Raw genomic sequence first — 22,902 nt, 5'->3', positions numbered from 1 at the left:
TAAGGCATTTTCACTTTTAACAAGTTTTTATATCTAAAGCAGTAGAGGCACACAGGATGAGGAAGGGGTCTGGACTGTAGACATCAAATCTTTTAAGTATAGAAAAAATTAAATTGTATACACTGAAAATATTGATTGACATGGTGAAAACATGGTATTCTTCTCCTGTTCTCATAAAAGTAAAAAACTTTCTTGACCTATACTTCCATGGCACTTATTTTGCTGACATATGTAACAGGTTATTTAGACACAAGAAGAAGCTTATACTGTTCTATGTTTGTAAATACAAGCAATAATTTATAAATACTGACCTCTATCTCTATTACAAGCAATATTGAATTCATGTTAACATATAACACTAAAGGGAAAAAATTTACTATGTGATATCAGAGGGAAGCATAGAAATTATGGAAGCTCTTCGGGTATTTTCTTTGTCAAATGTTTTCTGAACAGTTTGCTGGGAAGGTTTGCAACACAAAAACACAGATCATCTGTTCTCTCCACAGACCTATGTCACAACTAAATTAGAGCCTGTACCTAGGATTCACAAGACCTGTGAGAAGGCTGATTTCTGTGAGAAATAAACACTCATTTACTGCATCTCCTGTCCCAATGTATATAGAGCATTTGGAATAATTTACCAACAGCAGTACCTCAGAACATACAATCTAAAATGTCCATTCTTGTAAAGTAACAGTCATCTTCAGGAGAGAGGAAAATGGGTTTCCAACATTCCTTGTCAAAGTAAATAATCAACAAACTGGGCAGGCATTTAAGATGCATCTTCTGTCTTGTTATTAAGAGCCCAGATTTTTCAATCAGTACATCAGCTTTGATGCTCAATTGACAGTATTTCATAATACCTACTATTTTTCTGAGGAGATATAAAACTGTCAAGGTGTTAGTGAAGAAAGCAGGTTTCTGTTTGCTTGAGTCTATACACTTGGATTATTTTTTATTTAAAAAAAGAATAAAGATTGTGATAGGAATCTAAATGTGAGAGCAAGGCTCCATTATCCAGTGCCACTGCCGATAAAGGCAGCTGAAAGAGGAATTAGTTGTGCAGCTGGGACTTGTGCCATAGCCTGAGGTCTCTTCAGTTAGAGTGTCTCACTCTAACAAGGAAATGACAGTGAATCTCATTCCTTTCCTTTTGCCTTTCAAAAGTCAAAACTAAAATGCAGAGTGGTCTGCTTTCCCCTATTTGAGCAGGTGACGGGAAAGACCAGGCTTTGGTGTCTCTGGATTTTAAAAATCTCATTGAAGAGTAATGAACAGGAAATGGCTTTCATGAAAATGTGGAATTAATTTCCTAAATAAGGTTCATTGGGTCTATTCATTACTTAAACCGATGATTTAGTAAATGAAACAGAGGCTAAGAATGCAAAGTCTTGAGGAGAGAAATTGTATTAACCAAAGTCTAACATAAGAGTCTCCATATTCCTGTTTGAGAATACAGGGATATTCTTGAATATAGAAAAATAATGGTAACATTTGCATTTTGGAGTCGTCTTCACTTGCTTTTTTGCTTGGTACTGGAATGAATAGTGCATCTGGTACCCTACAGAAGTTGAAGGGGTTAAGGAGGAAGCATTTCAGACTGGTATAGGACTGAAGCCATGCTCACGTGGGCTGCGTTGTGAGGTGTCCGAAGTGTCTTCAGAATATAATTTCTCTGGGCAGGGACATGTTATGTTTGGCAGCATTCACCTATCATACGACGTGATGTACCCTTACAATGCTACATAAGATAATAGCCAAGGAATTCATTTAGCAAGGAAAATAGACAGCTGAGCAGCTCGGCTCCGTGGGAAAGCATGCACTTCCAAGGACATTGTCCTTAAAAACAGTCCTTAGTAATGGGTGAACATCAAAAGACTTGGAGTTCATTTTAGTTCAGATAGCACCAGCATCTAAACTAATTATTTCTACAAATACGGGCTGAAAATCTGGTAAAGCAGATTGTTAGATATTGTTAGATATCTGGTACTTCCTGTGTTTATATTTCTTTAGAAATTGAAGTCCTGCATTACTTCATAATGATGGTCGATTTATTCTTTCAGAAAAGATGATGGGAGAAGTTTGCAAGAACCAGCCTAGTATGTAGTGGAGTATATCTAAAATGTTAATCCTAAAGACTAAAATGTTAAAAATAATCTCATAAACTAAGATATGTTTTGGGGTATCATCTAACATATTTAGACTATTGCCAGTTGTGGCCTAAATGTTCTTATAGATGCACTTCATTTAAATAATTATTTAATATTTTCCTGTATACTGAATTAACAAGAGTATTTAATATGTGGTGTTTTCACTAAGAAGTGATATCTTCATTTTAATGCATTTCATGTGATGCCCTTAGTCATAACTGAGTTTTTAAAAAAAGAAAAAACCCAAATCCATCAAGACCCCTTGTCTTTGAATATATTGAGAGCTAGACTCGGAGACAAGGAAAGGTAAAACTCAGAGCTGTCTTTTATTACTTAGAATGGTTATATCAGTCTTGTTCTCAGCAGTTTTTTCACTGTTATGCAAATAATCATACTCAGTGCTATTTGATGAAGCTGTTATACATCTTAATGAAGGAGACTCAAAAATAGCTGTCCACAATTCAAATTCATTTCCGCAAACAGTTTGTATCCTGTAAGTACAATAGTAAGGCTGCAAGTGAAATCTTGAGGTGTAGTGTGGCCTGTCAAGTACTTAAAAAACGTCCAGCTGTTTTGTTTTTTTTTTAAATACATAAATTGTAGGTAGTGGTAGGTGAATGTTCTATGTCATTATTAAGTACTGAGTGATTATCGACATGCAGCCTTGTGCCCTGAAAGGAATCAGTGGAACTGTACTATATTTGCCTCTTTTGTTCCAGTACCTTGTTGCAGAAACTTAAGATGGCCATAAATGTAATTTTCTCCAGATGCTCTTCACATGGAGTCTCCAAGGATATGATATGTTTCTTGTTATTTTCAAGTTTGACGTTCTATGTGCCTTAAGAATGAGACAGTATGTGATTTCATTCAAGGTACCTGCATGGGTATTCAATGTGTGGGTGCATTCAAGGTACGTGGCATGTGATGCCACGTCTTTTCTTTATTCAGGTCAGGATTTGTTTGGTCAGAAGTAATGAAGTCAGAAGTAAAGTTCACTAGGGATGGAAAACTATATAGAATCCAACTGACGCAATCTTATTCCAGGAAAGCAATTTGTTTTCAGGAGGGGCTTAATTTATTGGCAATCTTGGTACTTCAGATGTGCGGAGATCAACCTGCTGCTTTTTCTAGAGCTGTTTGAGAAGAGACAAGTAATAGTTCCTATTTTTCATGTATATTATCTTTTTTTATGGGACAGTTCTGGGAAAGAAAGACATTCTTTACTTTCAGAAGCTCCTGGTTCTATCATAAAGTCTAAATCATCTGGATTTTGTCTCCAGCTGCCTGGGAGCCAGAACCTCTATACACTAATTTAAGAAGTTGGAGCAAGAATGCAGGAACACTGAATTGCTCAGTTCTTCCAGTTTTGGCGTACTGTAAATGTTCAGAGGAGTTGTTCATAATTATTCACTGCATAACTTCTTTTGCATGATGCGTTCTCATTCTCTGTAATATAAGAATTTTCTCTTTCCAAGAGGATGAGGTATTTTCTCGTAGAACCGCAAAAAATAAATTAGAGGAAATTAATTTCGCAGTATCAGTGTTTACTCCCTCAGAACTTTCATATCTTAATAGATGGAAAGTGCATGGTTTTGACAGGGGGACAGAATCCAGTGAACTTGCACCAAACTCTAGATTTTGGACATCCACATTGTTGTCTTTTTTGTTGTCTTTTTTTTTTTTTTGTCATTTTTTTTTCTGTGTGTGTATGTGTGTCTTCAGTTGGTTGGAGAACCTCTTTGTGATCCCAGTAGCTCATACATACATAATAGTCACATCTTAAAAACCCATTTATGTGTCTTTTGTTCTACATTTGCCAGTTTCCACTGTGAAAATTCCAGTGTTTTAAATCGGTGCACCTCAGAAGTAAGAAACTTTAGGCAAGTTCTGTCTTAAAACTCGTTTTCTTGGACTAATACTTGAATTTGTTGCTTTGCCAGAAGATCCTTCTGTTTCATCTTAATGCTTGCGTTTTGATTTGTTTTCTTTCCTGACTCTGAATTCACTAATTGAGACTCTTCCTCAGCCTAGGAAATCTCAAAGTAGTCTGTATCAATTGGAGTCTCACCTTTCCTGTCACTTGAAAGGTTTGCTGTACACTCAGGGCTCTACACACAGAACAGAGATTCAGTCTTTCGGATCTGTGAACCTCATTACTTCCAAGTAGGAAACCAAGGCATCGATGAATTTCCTATCTGTAGCCAGCTCCATTTTTGTGTTTTGTTTTGATTTGAGGTGAACGTTACTTAATCACCTTTTTTTTCCCCTGAATTTGCTTCCTTCCTTTCAGGAATCAACACATATTGCACCTCTAGAGAACTTTATTCATGCTTTTCCTGAGTCACTATAAATCTGAAAGAACTCCATTACAGTCACTGGTGGAATATGTGTACAAACCAATCCAGTATCAAAATCCCCCAGTAACTTTCTCCCTAATTTGAACACATATAAAGTGAGTATCGTGATTTGGAAACTTATTTTTTTGTTCATGGATCACTTTTTAATGTATTGTGACTAATTCATAAGGCTTTTCTATTGTTTTATAAGGCTGGAATAAATTTAGTAAGTATTAAGTCTGGTTTCTTAAGCAAGAAGTATACGGTGATCACACTATGTGCACAGTGGCCTTTCATCACCCCTTGTAACTTAAACCCATTGACGTGTGTTAGCCAAAGTTACAGAGAAGAGAGATTTTAAGGGTAATTAGGTTGTGGCAAGTTTTGTGATAAAGGTGGCTGGATAAAGGAGGAAATTGTTGCGAGTATATTGGTGTAGGAAAAAGAGGTGGCAAGAAAGTATTTGGCAGAAGAATATGTACAAGGCGTATGTGCCTGTGTCTGACCACTGAAGAAGTATGAACGCTCCATCACTTCAGAACCCAGAGGCACAGTTTGTTAGCTTTTGTGTGCTTAGAGCTTATTTAACCTTTGGAACAATGATAGAGATTAATTCACATCTTCACACTAAAGTTGGTTGCCTTTTCTCATAATATACTGTGAGTAAATCAGAAGCTATGTTCAGGATTAGCTGGATTAAATTCTGTAGCCCGAATTAGTCTATGTTCCAGTGTTAGATAATCAGAATGATTTATTCAGGAAAAGAGACAATTTCTGTTGTGGATATATATTCATGTATTATTTGAAGGGGATGCAAATTTAGTTTAATTCATATTTTTAAGCACTGCTGGGAAATGCAGGGAGAAAAGTAATGCCGTTAATTTATCATGCCAGTTGACTCAACAGTGATACTTTACTGCATTACTTACTATATATGGTTGTTCTGGGCTGTTCTTTTTTATTAGCATTTGAAACAGCACTGGTTGAAATCTGTGTAACTGCTGGCATTTAGGAGGTCCAGTGTGAGTAGAAGAAAAGTAAGAATAGGGAAATGTGTTCACTCTAAATTTTATTTATATTCCCTGTTTTTCTGGAAGTCATGCTTACACCAGCAAATCCTGAAGGAAAACAAGTTAATGTTATTTCTAAAGAACTCTAGTGAAAACAGGATACAGGCATATGAAATGTGTTCTTTTTATCATTGGCTAATATAAGTGATTGAATTAAACTATAGATTTTTGCATCACAGACAAGTAGACAAATTTTCCTGAATAGAACCTGTTCCTCAAATAGCTGGCATCTTCGGGACATAATCTCTGCTCAAAATCACTGGAAAGGGAGCAATTGGAAGACAGAGAATAGAATATCTCAGGGTATCAGAGACATTTGTGAGGGTAAAGACTATGGAGTAAACATTTCAAATATTTGTGTGCAATATTAATAGATAATATTAGTGCATTACCCACATGTGAAAACACAATGGCATTGTACGGTATAGGCCTTTCAGTAAGATTTACACTTTTTCTCTGTTTCTCGTAAAAGCTGCATTCTTGAAAAAGAATATGGCATTATGAAATGAATTATTTCTATCTTTTGTTCATTTCTCTTTCTCATAATCTGGTAAATTCTTCTGATCACATCGTATCAAAGAGGGAATTATTTTTTTAAAAATGTAACTATTTCAGCTAGGTTGAAATGCAATTAACTGATGTGAAGTCAGAGTTCCACTTGATATCTCCACATTTCCACTGTTGCAACAACACATCATCAGCAGGGTAAAACTAACCTGACTCAAGGAGAATGTCTTGTGAGAATGCCAGTGTTTGCCATTTGTGAATGACAGGAAACACCCTTTTTGTGCTGTTGCAGTACTATTGTATTTAGAGCTGACTAGACCAGAAAATGATGAAAATCCAACAGATCTGAGGAATTGCAAAGAGTCGAGTGTTATTTCTGAAACCTGGTAGAAGACTAAAACCCCCTAATTCTCCATAAAAAAGGGCAATAAGCAATCCCATAAGTCCACTTAATGAATTAGACAAGCTGACTAAAAGCAAGGAGAAATGAGGTGATTGTATAAAGGATGTATCAAAGCCTGAATGGATGGTGCAGAAATCTATTTGGTACCTCAGTGCTCAGATTTATGGGGCTATAAATAATGAGGTTGCACTGAATGACAGGAAATGTTTTATAGCAATTTTGGTCTTACTTGAACAAATATAGTGGGCTGTATTTAGGAACAAAGAATGTTGATCTGACTATTTTTCAAAACAGAATTAGGGCTAAGAATAGATGACTGGTTGAATATGATGTTCTTATATATTGCTGTAACAAAGAGAAATGCTTCATTTTTGTATGCACAATGAGGGGAACACATGCAGCAGAGAGAAGGTATTACCCTGCTAAATGTTTGTCTGAACTGTCATGCTGCTACAGAAAATTTGCTTTCAGTTCTGCCACTAACACAGGAATTAAAAAAAAATATGAAGGATTGATCTATTTATATAAAGCATACCTTATATTCATATTATATACTGCTTATTATATACTGATTGAGGAAATGCAATGTTTGTCCTACTAGAACAGAAGAACAAAATTGAACTGCTTTGACTGCCCAAATGGCATCTCCGTTGCATTAAATATTCACATAAAGATATAATAACTTATATGAAGAACATATATATCAAGCTGAAATCATGTGCATAAGCAGTAAAACGACTGCTGTTGTTATCTGTGATAGGAAGTCAGGCTTAGGTAAGTATGCATGCTTTCAGAGGAAAAACCTGACGTGAGCAAAGTGTGCTTTTAGGAAAAAAGCTTATCAAAACAAACAGACCTCCCCCACAGTATATTTTAAATTTTGTTATATGTTTTGAGTACTGATTTTTAGCTTAGTTACAATATGCCGTTCTCTTTATTAAGAGCATAAGCATTGCCTGTTAGTACTTACCTAACATTTCTGAGAATTTTTGCCCACGCGTAACCACATCCCTGAAAACACAGGAGTGGAGTTTGCAAATGCATTTCTCACCCAATATAGAACCATAGAATCATTTGGGTTGGAAAAGACCCTTAGGATCATCAAGTTCAACCATTAAGCTAACACTAGCAAGTAAGTCCACCACTAAACCATGTTCCTGAATGCCACATCTTTTAAAATACCTCCGGGGATGATCTTTTAAGTACCTCCAGGGATAGTGATTCCACCACTTCCCTGGACAGCTTGTTCCAGTGCTTGACAACACTTTCAGTGAAAACATTTTTCCTGATATCGAATCTAAATCTCCTCTGGTGCAACTTGAGCATGATTCCTCTTGTCCTATTACTTGTTACTTGGGAGAAGAGACTGACCCCCCACGTCGCTGTGGCCTCCTTTCAGATAGTTGTAGAGAGTGATGAAGTTTCCCCTCAGCCTCCTTTTCTCCAGGCTAAACAACCCCAATTCCCCCACCTGCTCCCATAAGGCTTGTGCTCCAGACCCCTCACCAGCTTTGTTGCCCTTCTCTGGACACACTCCAGCACCTCAATGTCTTTTTTGGAGTGAGGGACCCAAAACTGAACACAGTATTTGAGGTGGGGCCTCCCCAGTGCTGAGTACAGAGTATGATCACTTCCCCAGTCCTGCTGGCCACGCTGTTCCTGATGCAGGCCAGGATGCTGTTGGCCTTTTTGGCCACCTGGTGACAGTAACACACTACCAGTAACACACTGCTGGCTGTCAGCCAACACCCCCAGGTCCTTTCCCACCAGGCAGCTCTCCAGCCACTCCTCCCCAAGCCTGTAGCGCTGCATGGGGTTGTTGTGGCCCAAGTGCAGGACCCGGCACTTGGCCTTTTTGAACCTTATCCCATTGGCCTCATCCCATCGATCCAGCCTGTCCAGATCCCTCTGCAAAGCCTTTCTACCCTCTACAACTCTGACCAACTTGGTGTCATCTGCAAACTTACTGAGGGTGCACTCAATCCGCTCGTCCAGGTCATTGATAAAGATACTAACCAGAACTGGCCCAAATACCAAGCCCTGTGTATGTCCTAGCTGAGAACCAGCCCTAATCTTGTTTGAGTATCTTGCTTCCAATTACTAAGTGGTTTAGTTAGTCCAAACACTTTTTAAAAGCAAATCTTTTTTGGTACCAATGTTGTTATTGCCATCTCATTGCCAGTATATTAAAATAAATACATTAAGTAAAATATGAAAGAATTGAAAGTATTTGATTGTTATTGTTCTTAGAAAGGCAAATGAAAAATTTTGATTTCATGACTCTTTGTAGTGTCAGAAAGATTACCCAAAATTGTCAATATGTTTGTGAGACATTTCCACAGTAAGCATGAGCTAAAAATACTGTGCAAAATTACTGATTGCGTAACTGATTTTTTTTTTATATGTACATATATACGCGTGAAAGTGTGATCAATGACCACAGGTAAACATACGCAGATAGCCAGGATATAGGGTAGATTTCCTTGTTTTTACTTCCTAGAACAGTGATGAGAGGCTTAACTTACTTCCAAGAATATTGGTCTCACAATCCAAAGATGGGACATAAAAAATAAAAACATCCCCTTGAATTCCAATGATCACAGGTTAAAGAAATAGTCTGCGACTGTAACTTCTTGTTTTGATCAGTAATAAAATACCAGATCTTAAAGGTCTGAATGGTCTAGGAAAAACTATTACTAGCTGATACTCCATTTGCAAAAAAAAAAGAACTAATGTAAGAACAATCTCTAAAGAGAAGAAAACTATTTTTTTCTTACTTGGAGAGAATCTCAAGAGTTAATTTATCTATGACCTCCTGCACAGCAACATCAGCTCCATTGATTTAAATTTAGATACTCATTTACTTGTTCTTAAAGATCTCCAGTAATGCAGGCTGCCTTGCACGCTCTCTTCCAGGGCTTATCATGACCATTTTGTCCTAACTGCTATGATCAGACAGAGGGGGTTCTTCTTCCTCTATTACAGTGGCAGCAGTTCTCCTTTTCTTTCTTTCTTTCTTTTTTTTTTTTTTTCTTTTATAAAGGCAGTTCCTGTCTTTTCTCATATTGAATTAAATAACTCTGCCCTTTTATGTGTTGCTACTTTGATTTATGGCCTTTGGACACTCTGATAGCCCACAACATTTATGAAGTGTGTGTTGAGAAGCAAAAGTAGTATACTGTCACTTGTGGCCTTGTTGTGTTAAACAAAATGTAGGCTGTAATGGGCTCTTGCTCTTTTCATACATCTCATGTGCTGTCATATGTCTCTCTGTTACTTTGTTTTGTTTTGCTTTGGAAAACTGTATTTCTAATTTTTATTCAGCTTGGTAGCCTCCTCAACTCCCACAGCATTGCAAAATTTCTTAGGTTTTTTTTGTGCTCAAAAGAAATTTCCAGGAAAATTGCAGAAATTGCTAGTAGCAGTGGCAAGTGGTCCATTGGACCTTTCTGTTGCAGCTGGCACCTGGAACCTAGGACACAGGGTGTCAGAATGACACCTTCAGAAGGGAGTCACCAACAACTAACATCTTTGATTCCCTCTTGGTGGTTGTGAATCTCAAAGCCCTCATGCTATGCAGATTGTCATTATTGATCTTGAAAGTTGTATTTCTTTTTATGAGATAAATACTGCAAAGGAAAGGGAAAAATGGGAAAATAATTTTAAGGAAACGAGCAATACCCTTGCCCCCAACCACAGTTCTTATTTTTAAGAAAAAGAAACTTGGCCTGCTGTGTAAGCCCTGAGAAAAATTACATATGATTTTAACTTCGAACTTGATAACATTACTAGCACGGTAAAAGGGAAACTTCTGCCTTATCTTACAAACAAGTGGTCATTACATTACGAGGAAGCAGTGTTGCATCTGTGAGTCTGCAGTCTTTCTGTCTCCAGCAAGACTAAAGTTTTTAACATTTAACACTGCATACATTTTCTGTGAAGATGAAAATTAAAAGTTAACGTGTAAAACCTACTTGGATTAATAGACCACTGGAAAATTTTGTTAGATGAGAGGCATTTTAGTTCCTTGGTAGAGGGGCTCTCTCTCTTTCTAAACTCCTCTTCCTTCAAAATAAAGGAAAAAAAGTGTAATATTTTTCTCCCATGTAAATATATGCTAGCTACTAAATGCTTTAATAAAAGGGAAATCGTTTTCCTTTAATAAAAGGAAAATCAGGAAAATATCTTCCTCCCTCACCCGCCTTTTTTTTTAAGCCATGCTGTGGCTTAGTAAATGTAGGAAAGAATACACATTCATCTCACTCTTGCACACAGTCCTCTAAAACCATTCCTGATGGCAGCTGATGGCAATGGGTAGCCAGGAAAGAAAGAAAACAAAAAATCATAAAATATTAAAACCACCGTTTCAAATGGAGATCATTAAATCAAGCTGTGACCCAAATATTTTAGCAGTGTCCCAAGCAATGATTTCTGTCTACTTGAGAGTGGAAAAATGAACCAAGAAATAAAGGACGTCACTTGGTTATATCTGGGGACGTTACACTGATATTTTTTGTTTCTCCTTTACCCCTGTAAACTAGACGTGTCGGAAAATTAGGTTTGGAATCCGCAAATTACATATATCTGTATTTGTACCTGTGTATTTATATGTCTAGTTGTGTATTTATGTGTGTACATGCTTACTTTTAGTGCATGTGTATGTAATACTGCAGAAACAACACTTTTGTGTTTGAAGTTGCCCAACATTTACATGTGAGGGTGCATTCTCACACATAATTCAACAAAAGGCATAAAGATTAACTGCAAACTGTTTCATTTTGTGAAGAAGAAAGCAAATGTCTTGTGATTCTCTTATGTTTTTTTTTTTAAGAGTAACGCATTAAATTTTATGTAAGACCTGACTGCAAGGTTGTGTTTTCAAGCAGGTCTTTGCCAAAAATTTTGTGTTGCCAATTACTATCTGGGTGGTGGCTTGGCCTGGTATTTTTACAATTGCACTTAGTCTTGCTTTGCTTACTGCTAGCTGGTGTACTGTTTACTCTTCCTGCTGTTATCATAGATGAGGGACTAATAATGATTAAAAACTTAGAGAAAACATTTACTACAGCCTATGGGTGGTAGACAGAATAGGCTCAGAAAAATACAATCAAAGCTTATGGTAAGTGGTTGATGCACAACCAGGATGGCATCAGTTCATTATTTTCATTTTCAAAAATTTAATATTCAGCTTAATCTGCTGTTGCTATCCAGCTGTCCAGGTAGCTTTTCATAACCATGGAACAATGCGCTATTAAAGCTGTGTAATGAGAAGCTGCAAAATAAGGAATATTTCTTTATCTTTAGAATATAATGTCCTAACTCTAAATGCTTGAGTCATTTAGTTCCCCTGCTATTTTCACCTTCCTTAATTTTCCTCTTCCAAAATATTATGTCACTTAGCAATTGACACCAACCCTCATATACTTAACTTTTGTCTCTTTCTCTGATGGTCATTAGGAGATACTGGCAATAGCAGCAGTGTATATATTTTATGTACAGTTCAGCTAGTTGTTTGCTTCCTCTTCCTTAGTTTTAAGGGTGGTTTGTTCATATTCAGTTCCTTCTGTACTCAAAATATGTAAACAAAGCAATCATCAGTAATTGTGTAGCTAATTTTGGAGTCTCTTAGTGTGTACTTTACCTCAGTAATAAAGGTTGAGATATAAAAAATACTATACCTCAACCAGGGGAGCTATATGCAGTGCTTGTAATTCAGCAAAACTTGGTAGCCTAAGTGTTTGCATCTGCATTTGGGCTTGCTTTTGGTTCCAATTCAAAGAATTTTCAAAAACAGCAACAAGAAGCCAACAACTGAAATTAAAATAACTTCTTAGTAAAACTTAAAATGCTATTTGTTACCGGTAACTTCTACTAAAATTATATATGGCCTAGGGTTAGCAGCTTCCTATCCCCATTTTAGTGAATTATAAAATCTTAGGGGGGTGTTGTGGGGTTTTTTTTCCCTGTTTTATGCATTCTCTTTTATTTCTTTAGATACAAAGACAGCCTGTTCATTACACCATTAGCTGATGGGACTGTTTAAAAAAAAATTAGATTAAAACGAATACAAACATGGTATTAGTAAAACACAATGACTTCCAAAATATATTACAATGTGCTCCCAAAAAGTTCAATTATGGACCTGACAATAGTATGAAGAGGCAAGTACGTAATTGCATATTTCTACATACTCTGTAGTGAGATACAATCTGTATTTCAGTCGCACTGTAAAAGTAAAAATGGTTAGAGATGTAAAACATGTTCAGTGATACTCACAAAACTATTCACATAGTATAAAAACTTAAACTCCTGCTGTAGCTAAATATCTCTTGATAAATATCTTTCTGAAGTGGTATACAACCTCACTGGCTGTTTTCGTAACATCCCAATACTGAGTAACCGCTTGGTTTCACTTCCTTTGATCCTCTGTTTGCTGTGAAGACCCTGATGTAGCTTCCAAGTACAACTTCTATTGAAGCATTTGGTAGTTTGTTTTGGCTAGCCAAACGAGGAATGACCTGGGGTACGTAAGTGAAGTGCACAGACCATAAAATATAAATGTTTAGAAAAATAGGAGCTTCATTCTCACAGCACTTTGAAAACTAATAACTCCACTTTCGGTAGTTATTGCTCCAAAACAGACTGCTCTTCTCAGAAGGCTTTTTTAAGGAGTAATAACTGAGGTTATAGGTGAAGAAATAAGTATATATATAAATTCAGGCCTTACAAATACAAAGAGCTTCATAATGTGACAAATAGAGCCATTTTTATCTTCTAGTTAACGTTCAGTTTCCTAAGAAATGGGACAGAGCTGCAAGGTGTCAAATCAAATACAATTTTTTTCTAAGTGTGGAGATTCAGAACCTCCGAAAAGACGTGTTACTGAAAAAATCAATTCTATGCATCGCATGTAACAGCTGGAGATAAAATTTATTCACATAGGTAAAAAAAGGACAATCGTCATTTGTGGTGTTACCCATTTCTTGTCTGGGAAAGATTTATCCTTACTACAAGTTGGATTTAATATTACACTCATTCAGCTGGCATTTGTGCATGTTTCTTGGCACTTTCACAAAAGATGAGGAAGCTGCTTTTACCCAGTGGTATTATTGTGTTAAGGGAAAAAGGCATATTCAAGAGCCCTCCTGATAATTTTGTTTCTTTTTAGTATATCTTTTTGGTGAAAACACATTAACAACTGAACCTTGAAATATTGCTTGTTACACAACATCAGTTGCCCTTTAATTGCAGCATTAAGTTTGATTTCCAGTGGAGAATAATGTAATAGATTTTTAAGAGGCCAATAGATTTTTAGTATTCTAAGCAGCTTAGACACAGGTTTTGAATGTATTTGCCAAACAATTTTGCTGTTCTCTTTGTTATACATGATCAGTTTTCTTTCCAGGATAATGAGGTTTGGTTTTTTGGTTTTGCTTTGTGCTGTGGTGTTTGTTGGTTGGTTTTTTTAATGGAACAAGTGTATTCTCCGACATCTGTTGTACTCAAAATTACTTACCCTTTTTTTATCATCTGTATTTTTTTCTCTGCATGCACCATGTCATCAAGAAGCAGAGGCTACTTAAAAAAAAATCATCCTGAAGTAAAGTAACTTCAGAATAGGGATTTTGAATGTAAATACGTTACAGCACTTCTAATGTAACTTTTGCTGTCCCTGCTTATACCATGTTTAGAGAGAGCATAATGTGCTATACATATTTTAATTAAGAGTGAATTCTGGAACTCATTTGTTACTTGTATTTCATTAAAAAAAAATTATGCCAATAACTGACATTGTTAACATATGCTTGTGCTGTTTTGCATTTCCCTTCTTTGTTCCTTGGTTCAGTCTGTAATGATTGCAGATTTGGGTTGGGTTTTTTCCTTCTCATGTGAGCGAGCCCTTTCTCTGCTTTCTTTAAAGCACCTTCTGCTCATGTATTACAGTGCTGCATATTGCCACAATGTCTCTTGGGCTAACTTCTTAGTGGTAAGTGTGTGGTAAGTGAGAATTCTATAAAAAAATGCTTTGAGGAAAATGAAAACTAAATTTCTGGTGTTCTTCCAAGTTGCACAGGAAAGTTTTAAAATATGACCTGGTCCACTTGAAACACTGAGGTCTACTTCTTGGCAAAATGCCATTTTAAAGTTTCATGATATTTAATCTACTTTCATGGTATGCTGTTGGCAATGCCCAAAAATATTTGTTAAAATGTAAACTTACATTATTACTAAGTGCTAACAAGATTTAATAGCCCTTTTCTAGAATTCCTGGTGGTGGGACTCTACAGCAAAATAGTAAAAGCCCTGTGAGTCTTGTAGGGCATCTTGCATCATTCAGTTACCATTTATAGCGTTTAACCAGAGGAAGAAAAAATGACATTTAAGCAGATGTCAAACTAAATTAAAGAGCTATAACCGGTTAGAAAATTTATTTAGCTTTCACAGTTTGTGACAGATTCAAAGGCCATTTATTTGCAATAATTAGTAAAAATCCTTCAGTGGGTTAGATACAATTTAACAAACAAACAAAAGAAAGTCCTAACTAGCAGAACTTTTTCTTGTTATGTACTGGAAGAACTGTGTGTAGAGTTTGGAGGCTTACTTAATTTTGCTATGGCTTGCAAATTTTCAGTTCAGTTGCAATTAATATTTGTTTTGACCATGAATACAATATAGAATATTTGCAACTAAGCTATAGCTAATATCAATGTTTGACAATCAGTATTACTTAAAGCTAGATGTAAAACAAACAATCAATTTCCAATTATAATCCTATTTTACATTGATATATTTAATCATGTCAACACAATTTTGTAGAAAAATCATTTACTTCAATCATTACAGTAGTCAGAGGCTGAAATAGCTGTCATTGCTGGTTGTGACTTATGATGAATGTTTGGTGTTAGTAACAAATTGTCACACACACTCACATGCACGTGCGCAAATGCACACAGACTCAAACAAAATCCCATGACACCTGCCTTGCAGTTAAAATGCAGATATTTCCCAGTATGAAACATACTCCTGCTGCCCAGTTTGAAGGACTTCCTGTTGCTTCTAATGACATCTTAGAGCGTGGTTTCAAGTTTAATCCCCTTTTCCGTCAGATCCTGGCTGGATTATTGGACACTGTCTCCTAAGATGACTGATTACTCTTTTATCATGAGGAATGCATTTTAAGGAACTGAAATTTTCTGTATCTTGCTTTCATTTCATATTATCCACCCATAATTCATACCAAAGTTATCGTGCCTGTTTACTGAGGATGAGGAAAACACACCCATAGAATAATACTAAAATCACTTGGTGCTTTAAGTAATTTTTCTCTTCATTGTAGGATTTTTTTTCTTTGAATTATGAGCATGAGACTAGCTGTCAGTGTTGAACTCTATTTGTTATATAATATGAAATGAAAGATTAATCTGAATTATTTTCCCCAAAAGGATTATTTCCTAATGTCATATAGCACTTGGCCACATAAGGGGACTGAGGTTTGTAGGTGTAGACATTTACAAAATACTTCTTTTCACAAGGACCTCATACCAAAGCTGGTTTTGCAGCTACAAATGAAGGCCTCTTAGGCATGTGCAAAGTTTTAGCATGGAATGAAGCCCAAGTCAACCCCAGTCAAAATGCTGTGTATTTGCATGTCGGTGCTCTTTCTTTTCTCTAGAAAAGGGTATCTGTTCTATGGCTTTAGTGAATTGAAGGAACAGTTACTCATAATCCAAATTATTCTGCACATCTTTCAACAGATAATATTGAAAAGATGGAGAAATGTTACTGCCAGGACTCAGGGTCTCTAACCTCTTGCCTCATATACAGTGCATAAATCACAGGTAAAATCACAGGTATACATCAAGTATAAATCACAGGTAAAGCTCTTCCTACATTGTTCTAGATCAGCATGAACATTTGATTTAATAGATACAGAACAAAAAATATTATTCAATAGACAATATTACCTGTCTCGCTAAATTTTACACAGCATAACAATGTGAGATGAAGAACCAATATGGATTACATTGCATCTGTAAAGAATCTACAAGAAATGCTAAAAGGAAAGTTTATACCATGATGCATTTTAAACTATTTTACATTGATTAACAACTCACAGTGTAGCAATAATTATAACAGTTAGGTTTAAAGCTTGTAGGTACTATTTGAAAAAAAAAAAGTTTTAATAAAAATGAGAAGACTTGGCATTTGGTTTATGTTACATAATACCTGTAAAATTGAAGATAATTCCAATCATGGAGAATTTCCCCAGACATTATGACTGCATTGTAAGTCTTTAATATGAAAACTCAGAAGAGTAGTATATTCACAGCATTTTAGAGACTTACAATATTTAAAACTAATTTCAACTGAGCAAGGAGAAATTGGTTTTGAGGCATTAGGCTCTATGATACATACTTTTGCAGTTGCCCGTGATAACTTAAAGACCCCATAACTACAGAAAACTACTGTTTTCTAGCTGATCTTTTTCTTGTTTTGCATGACTAGATTAACAGGTCTATCAGTATTTGGATTTTCCAGTTCAGACCAAAGTTCTGCCCTGAATCCAAACCAGATCTTTATGCAGTGTTACTGCTTTTTACTCTCCCAGGCTTAAAATAAGGGGTCAGGAGGAAACCTTATTTCATTTTAAAGAAGATGTAAGTTAAAATCTAGATGATATCTAGGAATGTACTGGAAAAAGGTTTATTTCAATATTAAATTCATTTTAGAACAATATTTTTCCAGATCACTGAAGGTATTGGCAAACCGGTATATACTCAGTTGAACAGAAGAGAACATAGAATTGGTCGGGTTAGAAGGGTCATTTAAAGATCATCTGGTCCCACCTCCCTGTCCATGGGCAGGGACACCTTTCATTGGGTCAGGATTCTCAAAGCCCCATCCAATCTGACCTTCGACACTTCCAGGGATGAGGTATCCACAGCTTATGTCCAAGCTAAATCATTGCCCCTTGTCCTTTTACTACAGGCCCAGGTACAAGATCTTTCTCCGTCTTTCTTATAAGCTCCCTTTAAGTATCAAAAGGACACAATAAGGTCTCCTAGAGCTTTCTCTTCTCCAGGCTAAACAACCCCAACTCTCTCAGGTTTTCCTCATAGGAGAGGTGTTCCAGCCTTCTGATCATTTTTGTGGCCTGCCTCTGGACCCACTCCATCAGGTCCGTAACTTTCTTGTACTGGGCACCCCAGAGCTGGACTCGGCACTCTAGGTGGGGTCTCACCAGAGCGGAGTAGAGGAGCAGAATCACCTCACTAAACCTGCTGGCCACACTTCTTTTGATGCAGCCGAAGGTGCAATCAACTTCTGGGCTGTGCGCACAAATTGTCAGCTCACGTCCAGCTTTTTGTCCACCAGTACCTCCAAGTACTTCACCAGTATTAGAACTGCTCTCAATCCATTCATCCCCGAGCCTATATTGATGTTGGGGATTGCCTCAACCCAGGTGCAGGACCTTGCAGTTGGCCTTGTTGAACTTCATGAGGTTTGCACAGGCCCACTTCTCGAACCTGTCCAGGTCCCTCTGGATGGCATCCTTTCCCTCAGGCGAATCAACTATACCACTCACTGCAGAACGATAGATTCTTGTGTATCCCTTAAAAGCAAATCTTTGGTTTATCTTTGCAATACCTCTTACACTTAACAGCAGAGAGCAAAGAAAAATTCTTTCTTACCACAGAGTAATACCTTGCCTGTGTTCACTGAGACAGGTATTAAGCAGAAAATGGCTTGTAGGAACTTGATGCCTGCTTGATGACTGTTTATGCTAGGTCAGCCTCTGCTTTGTCCTGAAACAAACTAAACTAAGAAACAAACCAAAAGTATTTTTACTAAAGAAATTGTCTAGAATTTTAGAAACATTACCACTGTTATAAATTAGTATTAATATTTAGACAGTTTAAAAATAGTAGCTTCAGAGCTTCTTCTGATTTTTATCAAGGTCCGATTTTAAAAAGCAAAATCACACCTAGATAACAGTAAGCAAGACTAACTTGGTTAAAACATTCAGCAGCAGTCATTTGACTTGAAAAATTAAATGCATTCAAGGATTAAAACTGTTTATTTTCTCCTAGGTTCCTTTCTGATGCTTAGTCTCATGGATGGGAAGAGTATAATAAAGAAAGGGGAGAGTGTGTATTGCATGCCAATGACAATCCTTTCTCACAATAGCATAATCATTTAATTAATTAGGAGAGCGCTCAGATGATCAAAGAAGTGGAAGTGGATAAAGTGACAGTGCTAGGAAGAAATCAAGTTGAAGCAATCAAGAAGCTCTGGGAAGACCCAGGAATTCAAGAATGCTATGACAGACGGAGGGAATTTCAGCTCTCAGACTCCGCCAAGTAGTAAGTACACTGCCTAATTACAAGGATAAGCCAGATTTCATGAAGTTAATCATAGAATCATTTAGGTTGGAAAAGACCCTTGAGATCATCAAGCCCAACCATTAGCTAACACTACCAAGTCCACCACTACACCATATCCTTAAGTAGCACATCTACAGGTCTTTTAAATACCTCCAGGGATGGTGTCTCAACCACTTCCCTGGGAAGCGTGTTCCAATGCTTGACTACATGTTTGGTGAAGAAATTTTTCTTAATATCCATTCTAAACCTCAGTTGTTGCTTGGGAGAAGAGACCAACCCCCACCTCACTAAAGCCTCCTTTCAGGTAGTTGCAGACAGTGCTAAGGTCTCCCCTCAGCCTCCTTTTCTCCAGGCTAAACAACCCCAATTCCCTCACCTGCTCCTCATAAGGCTTGTTCTCCAGACCCCTCACCAGCTTTGTTGCCCTTCTCTGGACACGCTCCAGCCCCTCAGTGTCTTTCTTGGAGTGGGAGGCCGAAAACTGAACACAGCATTCAAGGTGGGGCCTCACCAGCGCCAAGTACAGGGGGATGATCACTTCCCTAGTCCTATTTACCACGCTGTTCCTGATATAGGCCAGGATGCTACTGGCCTTCTTGGCCACCTGGGCACACTGCTGGCTCATAATGAAGAGATAGGTTCACTCTGATTTTTTTACTTATACCTGTGCTTCTGTTGGCCTGTGGTACACAACACATTTTAAGCTGGAGTGATGAAACAAACTAATGTTAGGCTTTCTGAACATACTGGAATGATCATCCCTCCCAGTTCTGAGGTCAACACAGCTGGTACATAACTGAGCTTCCCTTGGGGGAAATCATGAAAAACAGCTGTACAAAATATATTGACAACAAGCAGGCAGGTCAGACTGTCTAGCTGTTAATGTGAAAAGTTTAGGATATAAATAAGAAGTCTAAAATCAAATAAATAAGTCTCTCCGCCAATTTTCAAGGAACTAATTGTGAAAAAAATTATTTTTTCATGAGAACAGAAAGCTTACATTTCTGCATCTGCCAAGATTGAGAATTAACAGGGTTAAAATTCAGCAAGGAACATTTAGATTAGGCATTTGTGGTAAACTTTAACTTAGAATGGTTACACATAGGCAATCTGTTCCTATGTATCCGTTCCGGAGCGTTGTCGTTCTTGACAGATGTTTGTCTGCCTTATTCTTGAATAGTCCTATATTGCAGAAGAATTATGCCACTTAATGGTCTACTTTAGCCTAATTTTCTAAGAAATCAGCCACAATTTAAAATCAGTTTTATTTTAAATATTATTAAATCTTCCTTTTACTATTAATTACAATTGAGAGCTCGTAACAACTTGCTACATTGTTGGAGAGAAGGCATTTTCTTAAGAGCAATATTTTTTGAGTAAGTGGTAACATTAAGTATGAGTATTTTTGATTTTGGAGCTCAAATGTGAGGGATCTTCGGGCAGCAAGGGGATAACACATCGACAGCCTCCCTCTTCCACCAGAGGAAAAGGAGAGAATTAGAGCTTAAATAAAAGGAAGATTTGTGCTACAAACACGTTGTATGGTTTGGAAAACACACTTTTTGCGTGCCTTGTTAGGATTTTGGATGATCTAATGTTGCCTTCTAGTGGTGGGAGGAATGATTGCAGAGAGTAATATCAGGCATGGGTTCTTTGTTCCTTGCTCACACACCGCTCATTTATTGAGGCACAGGAGTATCATCCTAGAATTTAATCCCAGCCATGAAAAGCACAAGAACCTTGTGAAACTAAGGAGGGTAAAGTTAAGAATGACTGCATGGGCAGACAAGAAACTACATGCAACATCTTTTATATTAAAAATATGTAAGTTTGAAGCATTCATGTTTGCAATGCTTTCTATTAATTACTTTTCTGAATTCTGTCTAGCAACCTTTCACATTTGCGTGCAGTATTATCCTCACGGATGAAGTGGCAGGGGACAGAGTACTTTTGGTAAACATTATGGCTAGGACTCATATTTATACTTGTGTTCAAATCTTAATTCTGATGTTTATTTTGGGGTAATAGCAAAGATTATTCAAATAAAATTAATAATTTTGGGTGTGGGCTGATTGTCTATAGAACATTCAGGCATCATCTCTCTTGACTAGTAGTATTCTGTCTGAAAGTTACATGCAGGTCTCAGTTAAAGTAAAGGGTTTTATTGCTTTAAGTCAGCAGCAATTGTGCTAAGGCCATGCACAACTCAATTTCTGTTTAGCTGCTTTTGTGGGAACACTTCTGTGATTGCTGGTTAGTACTTCGATTTTGAATCTGTGTTATTAATTTATGATAGTGCATTAATCTTGTTTCTGTTGTATATTTTACTTTTCAGTTATCTTACTGACCTTGATCGTATTGCTATGCCCTCATTTGTGCCAACTCAGCAAGATATTCTTAGAGTCCGAGTGCCAACTACAGGAATTACCGAATATCCTTTTGATTTAGAAAATATTATATTTAGGTAAGACTGCCTAACAAATGATTCAATGTATAGTTATTGAAGTAGTTGCTGCTTTTGCATTCAATGAGTTTTGTATGTATTTCCAGCCCTTTTAGTCTCCAAAGTTAATAGAGTAACTTGAGTGGTTTCAAAACATTTCTTTTGAAATTTACCTTACACGAAAAAAGCTTTTAAATACAAGGAGCCCAATTACTGTGTATACTGAACTGGTAGTTACGCTGTTAGAAGCCTTAGACAAGGGAGTGCAGAGGCAAGGTATTTGTAATAACATGAGTGCTTGTGTTGGAATGTAGTTTAATTCCATTCAGAGCCAACAGTTTCTGCCTCCTGACTGTTTGGAAGAGAGGGCCCTAATAGATATGCTAAAGCCCTCAAGTGAGTTTACAGCTTTCAGTTAGACCAAGTTAGGGAAGGAAGTTGGAGACACTGAGGGAAGGATGAGGGTAAAAAAAGGTGAAGGGTCACCACTACAGATACTTCCATTCTTCCTGCCATATAATATACCCCAACAAAATTTATGTTCAGTGGAATCGAGAGAAAGAAACAAAGTTGAAAAAAAATCTGAGAAGCACCTTAAAATGATCTTATCTGCTACTAGACAAGCTATTGCAACAGGTGAAGTTACTGATTTTCTGAGGGAAAGCAGTTCTTTTTTTTTTTTTTAATTTCAAAATTGCAGAATTCACAGTGGCATGATTATAGATGTTCTTCCACCAAACCACCCACATCATCATGAGCAAACACCTGCCTTCAGTTACAACACAGAACCAGAATCCGCTCTGATAACACACGGTCAAACCAGCCTAACTGTGAATTTATTGTTTGTTTGTTGTTTTTCTCCTGGAAATGGAATGTTCTAGGGAACACTTTGACCTGGATAAAATGTGAGGGACTTACTTAACTGTCTGGAAAACCATAGGAGTTTGATGTGGAACTAAGATATTTGTGAGCATTTTGATTGTTCTGAGTAGAATCATAGAATTGCCTAGGTTGGAAGGGAACTTTCAGATCATCTAGTCCAAAAATCAGCCTAACACAGACAAAAAACATCAGTAAACGATATCTCTAAGCGCCAGGTCTACCCATCATTTAAATACCTTCATGGTTGGTGACTCAACCACTTCCCTGGGCAGCCTGTTCCAATGTTTAATAACCCTTTCAGTGTAAAAGTTTTTCTTAATATCCAATCAAAACCTCCCCTGGCACAACTTCAGGCCGTTTACTTGGGAGAAGCAACGAACCCCCACCTCGCTAAAGCCTCCTTTCAGGTAGTTGCAGACAGTGCTAAGGTCTCCCCTCAGCCTCCTTTTCTCCAGGCTAAACAACCCCAATTCCCCCACCTGCTCCTCATAAGGCTTGTGCTCCAGACCCCTCACCAGCTTTGTTGCCCTTCTCTGGACACACTCCAGCACCTCAATGTCTTTTTTGGAGTGGGAGGCCCAAAACTGAACACAGTATTTGAGGTGGGGCCTCCCCAGTGCTGAGTACAGAGTATGATCGCTTCCCCAGTCCTGCTGGCCACGCTGTTCCTGATGCAGGCCAGGATGCTGTTGGCCTTTTTGGCCACCTGGGCACACTGCTGGCTC

At 37.3% G+C, this 22,902-nt stretch overlaps 1 protein-coding gene across 1 annotated transcript in view; it reads left to right on the top strand.

Moving 5' to 3' along the window:
- The window catches only part of LOC141477568 (guanine nucleotide-binding protein subunit alpha-14), a 79,041-nt gene that overhangs the window by 51,602 nt on the left and 4,537 nt on the right, over nt 1-22,902 (top strand). Inside the window, exons 3-4 of the mRNA XM_074166780.1 lie at nt 18,677-18,831; nt 21,188-21,316. Of these exons, the coding sequence (XP_074022881.1) occupies nt 18,677-18,831; nt 21,188-21,316 (284 nt within the window). The remainder of the gene's footprint in view (nt 1-18,676; nt 18,832-21,187; nt 21,317-22,902) is intronic.

This window comes from Numenius arquata, chromosome Z (genome assembly GCF_964106895.1).
Source record: "Numenius arquata chromosome Z, bNumArq3.hap1.1, whole genome shotgun sequence".
Lineage (NCBI taxonomy): Eukaryota > Metazoa > Chordata > Aves > Charadriiformes > Scolopacidae > Numenius > Numenius arquata.
Note: the sequence above shows the minus strand (reverse complement) of the source record. Positions and strands in the feature narration are given on the sequence as shown.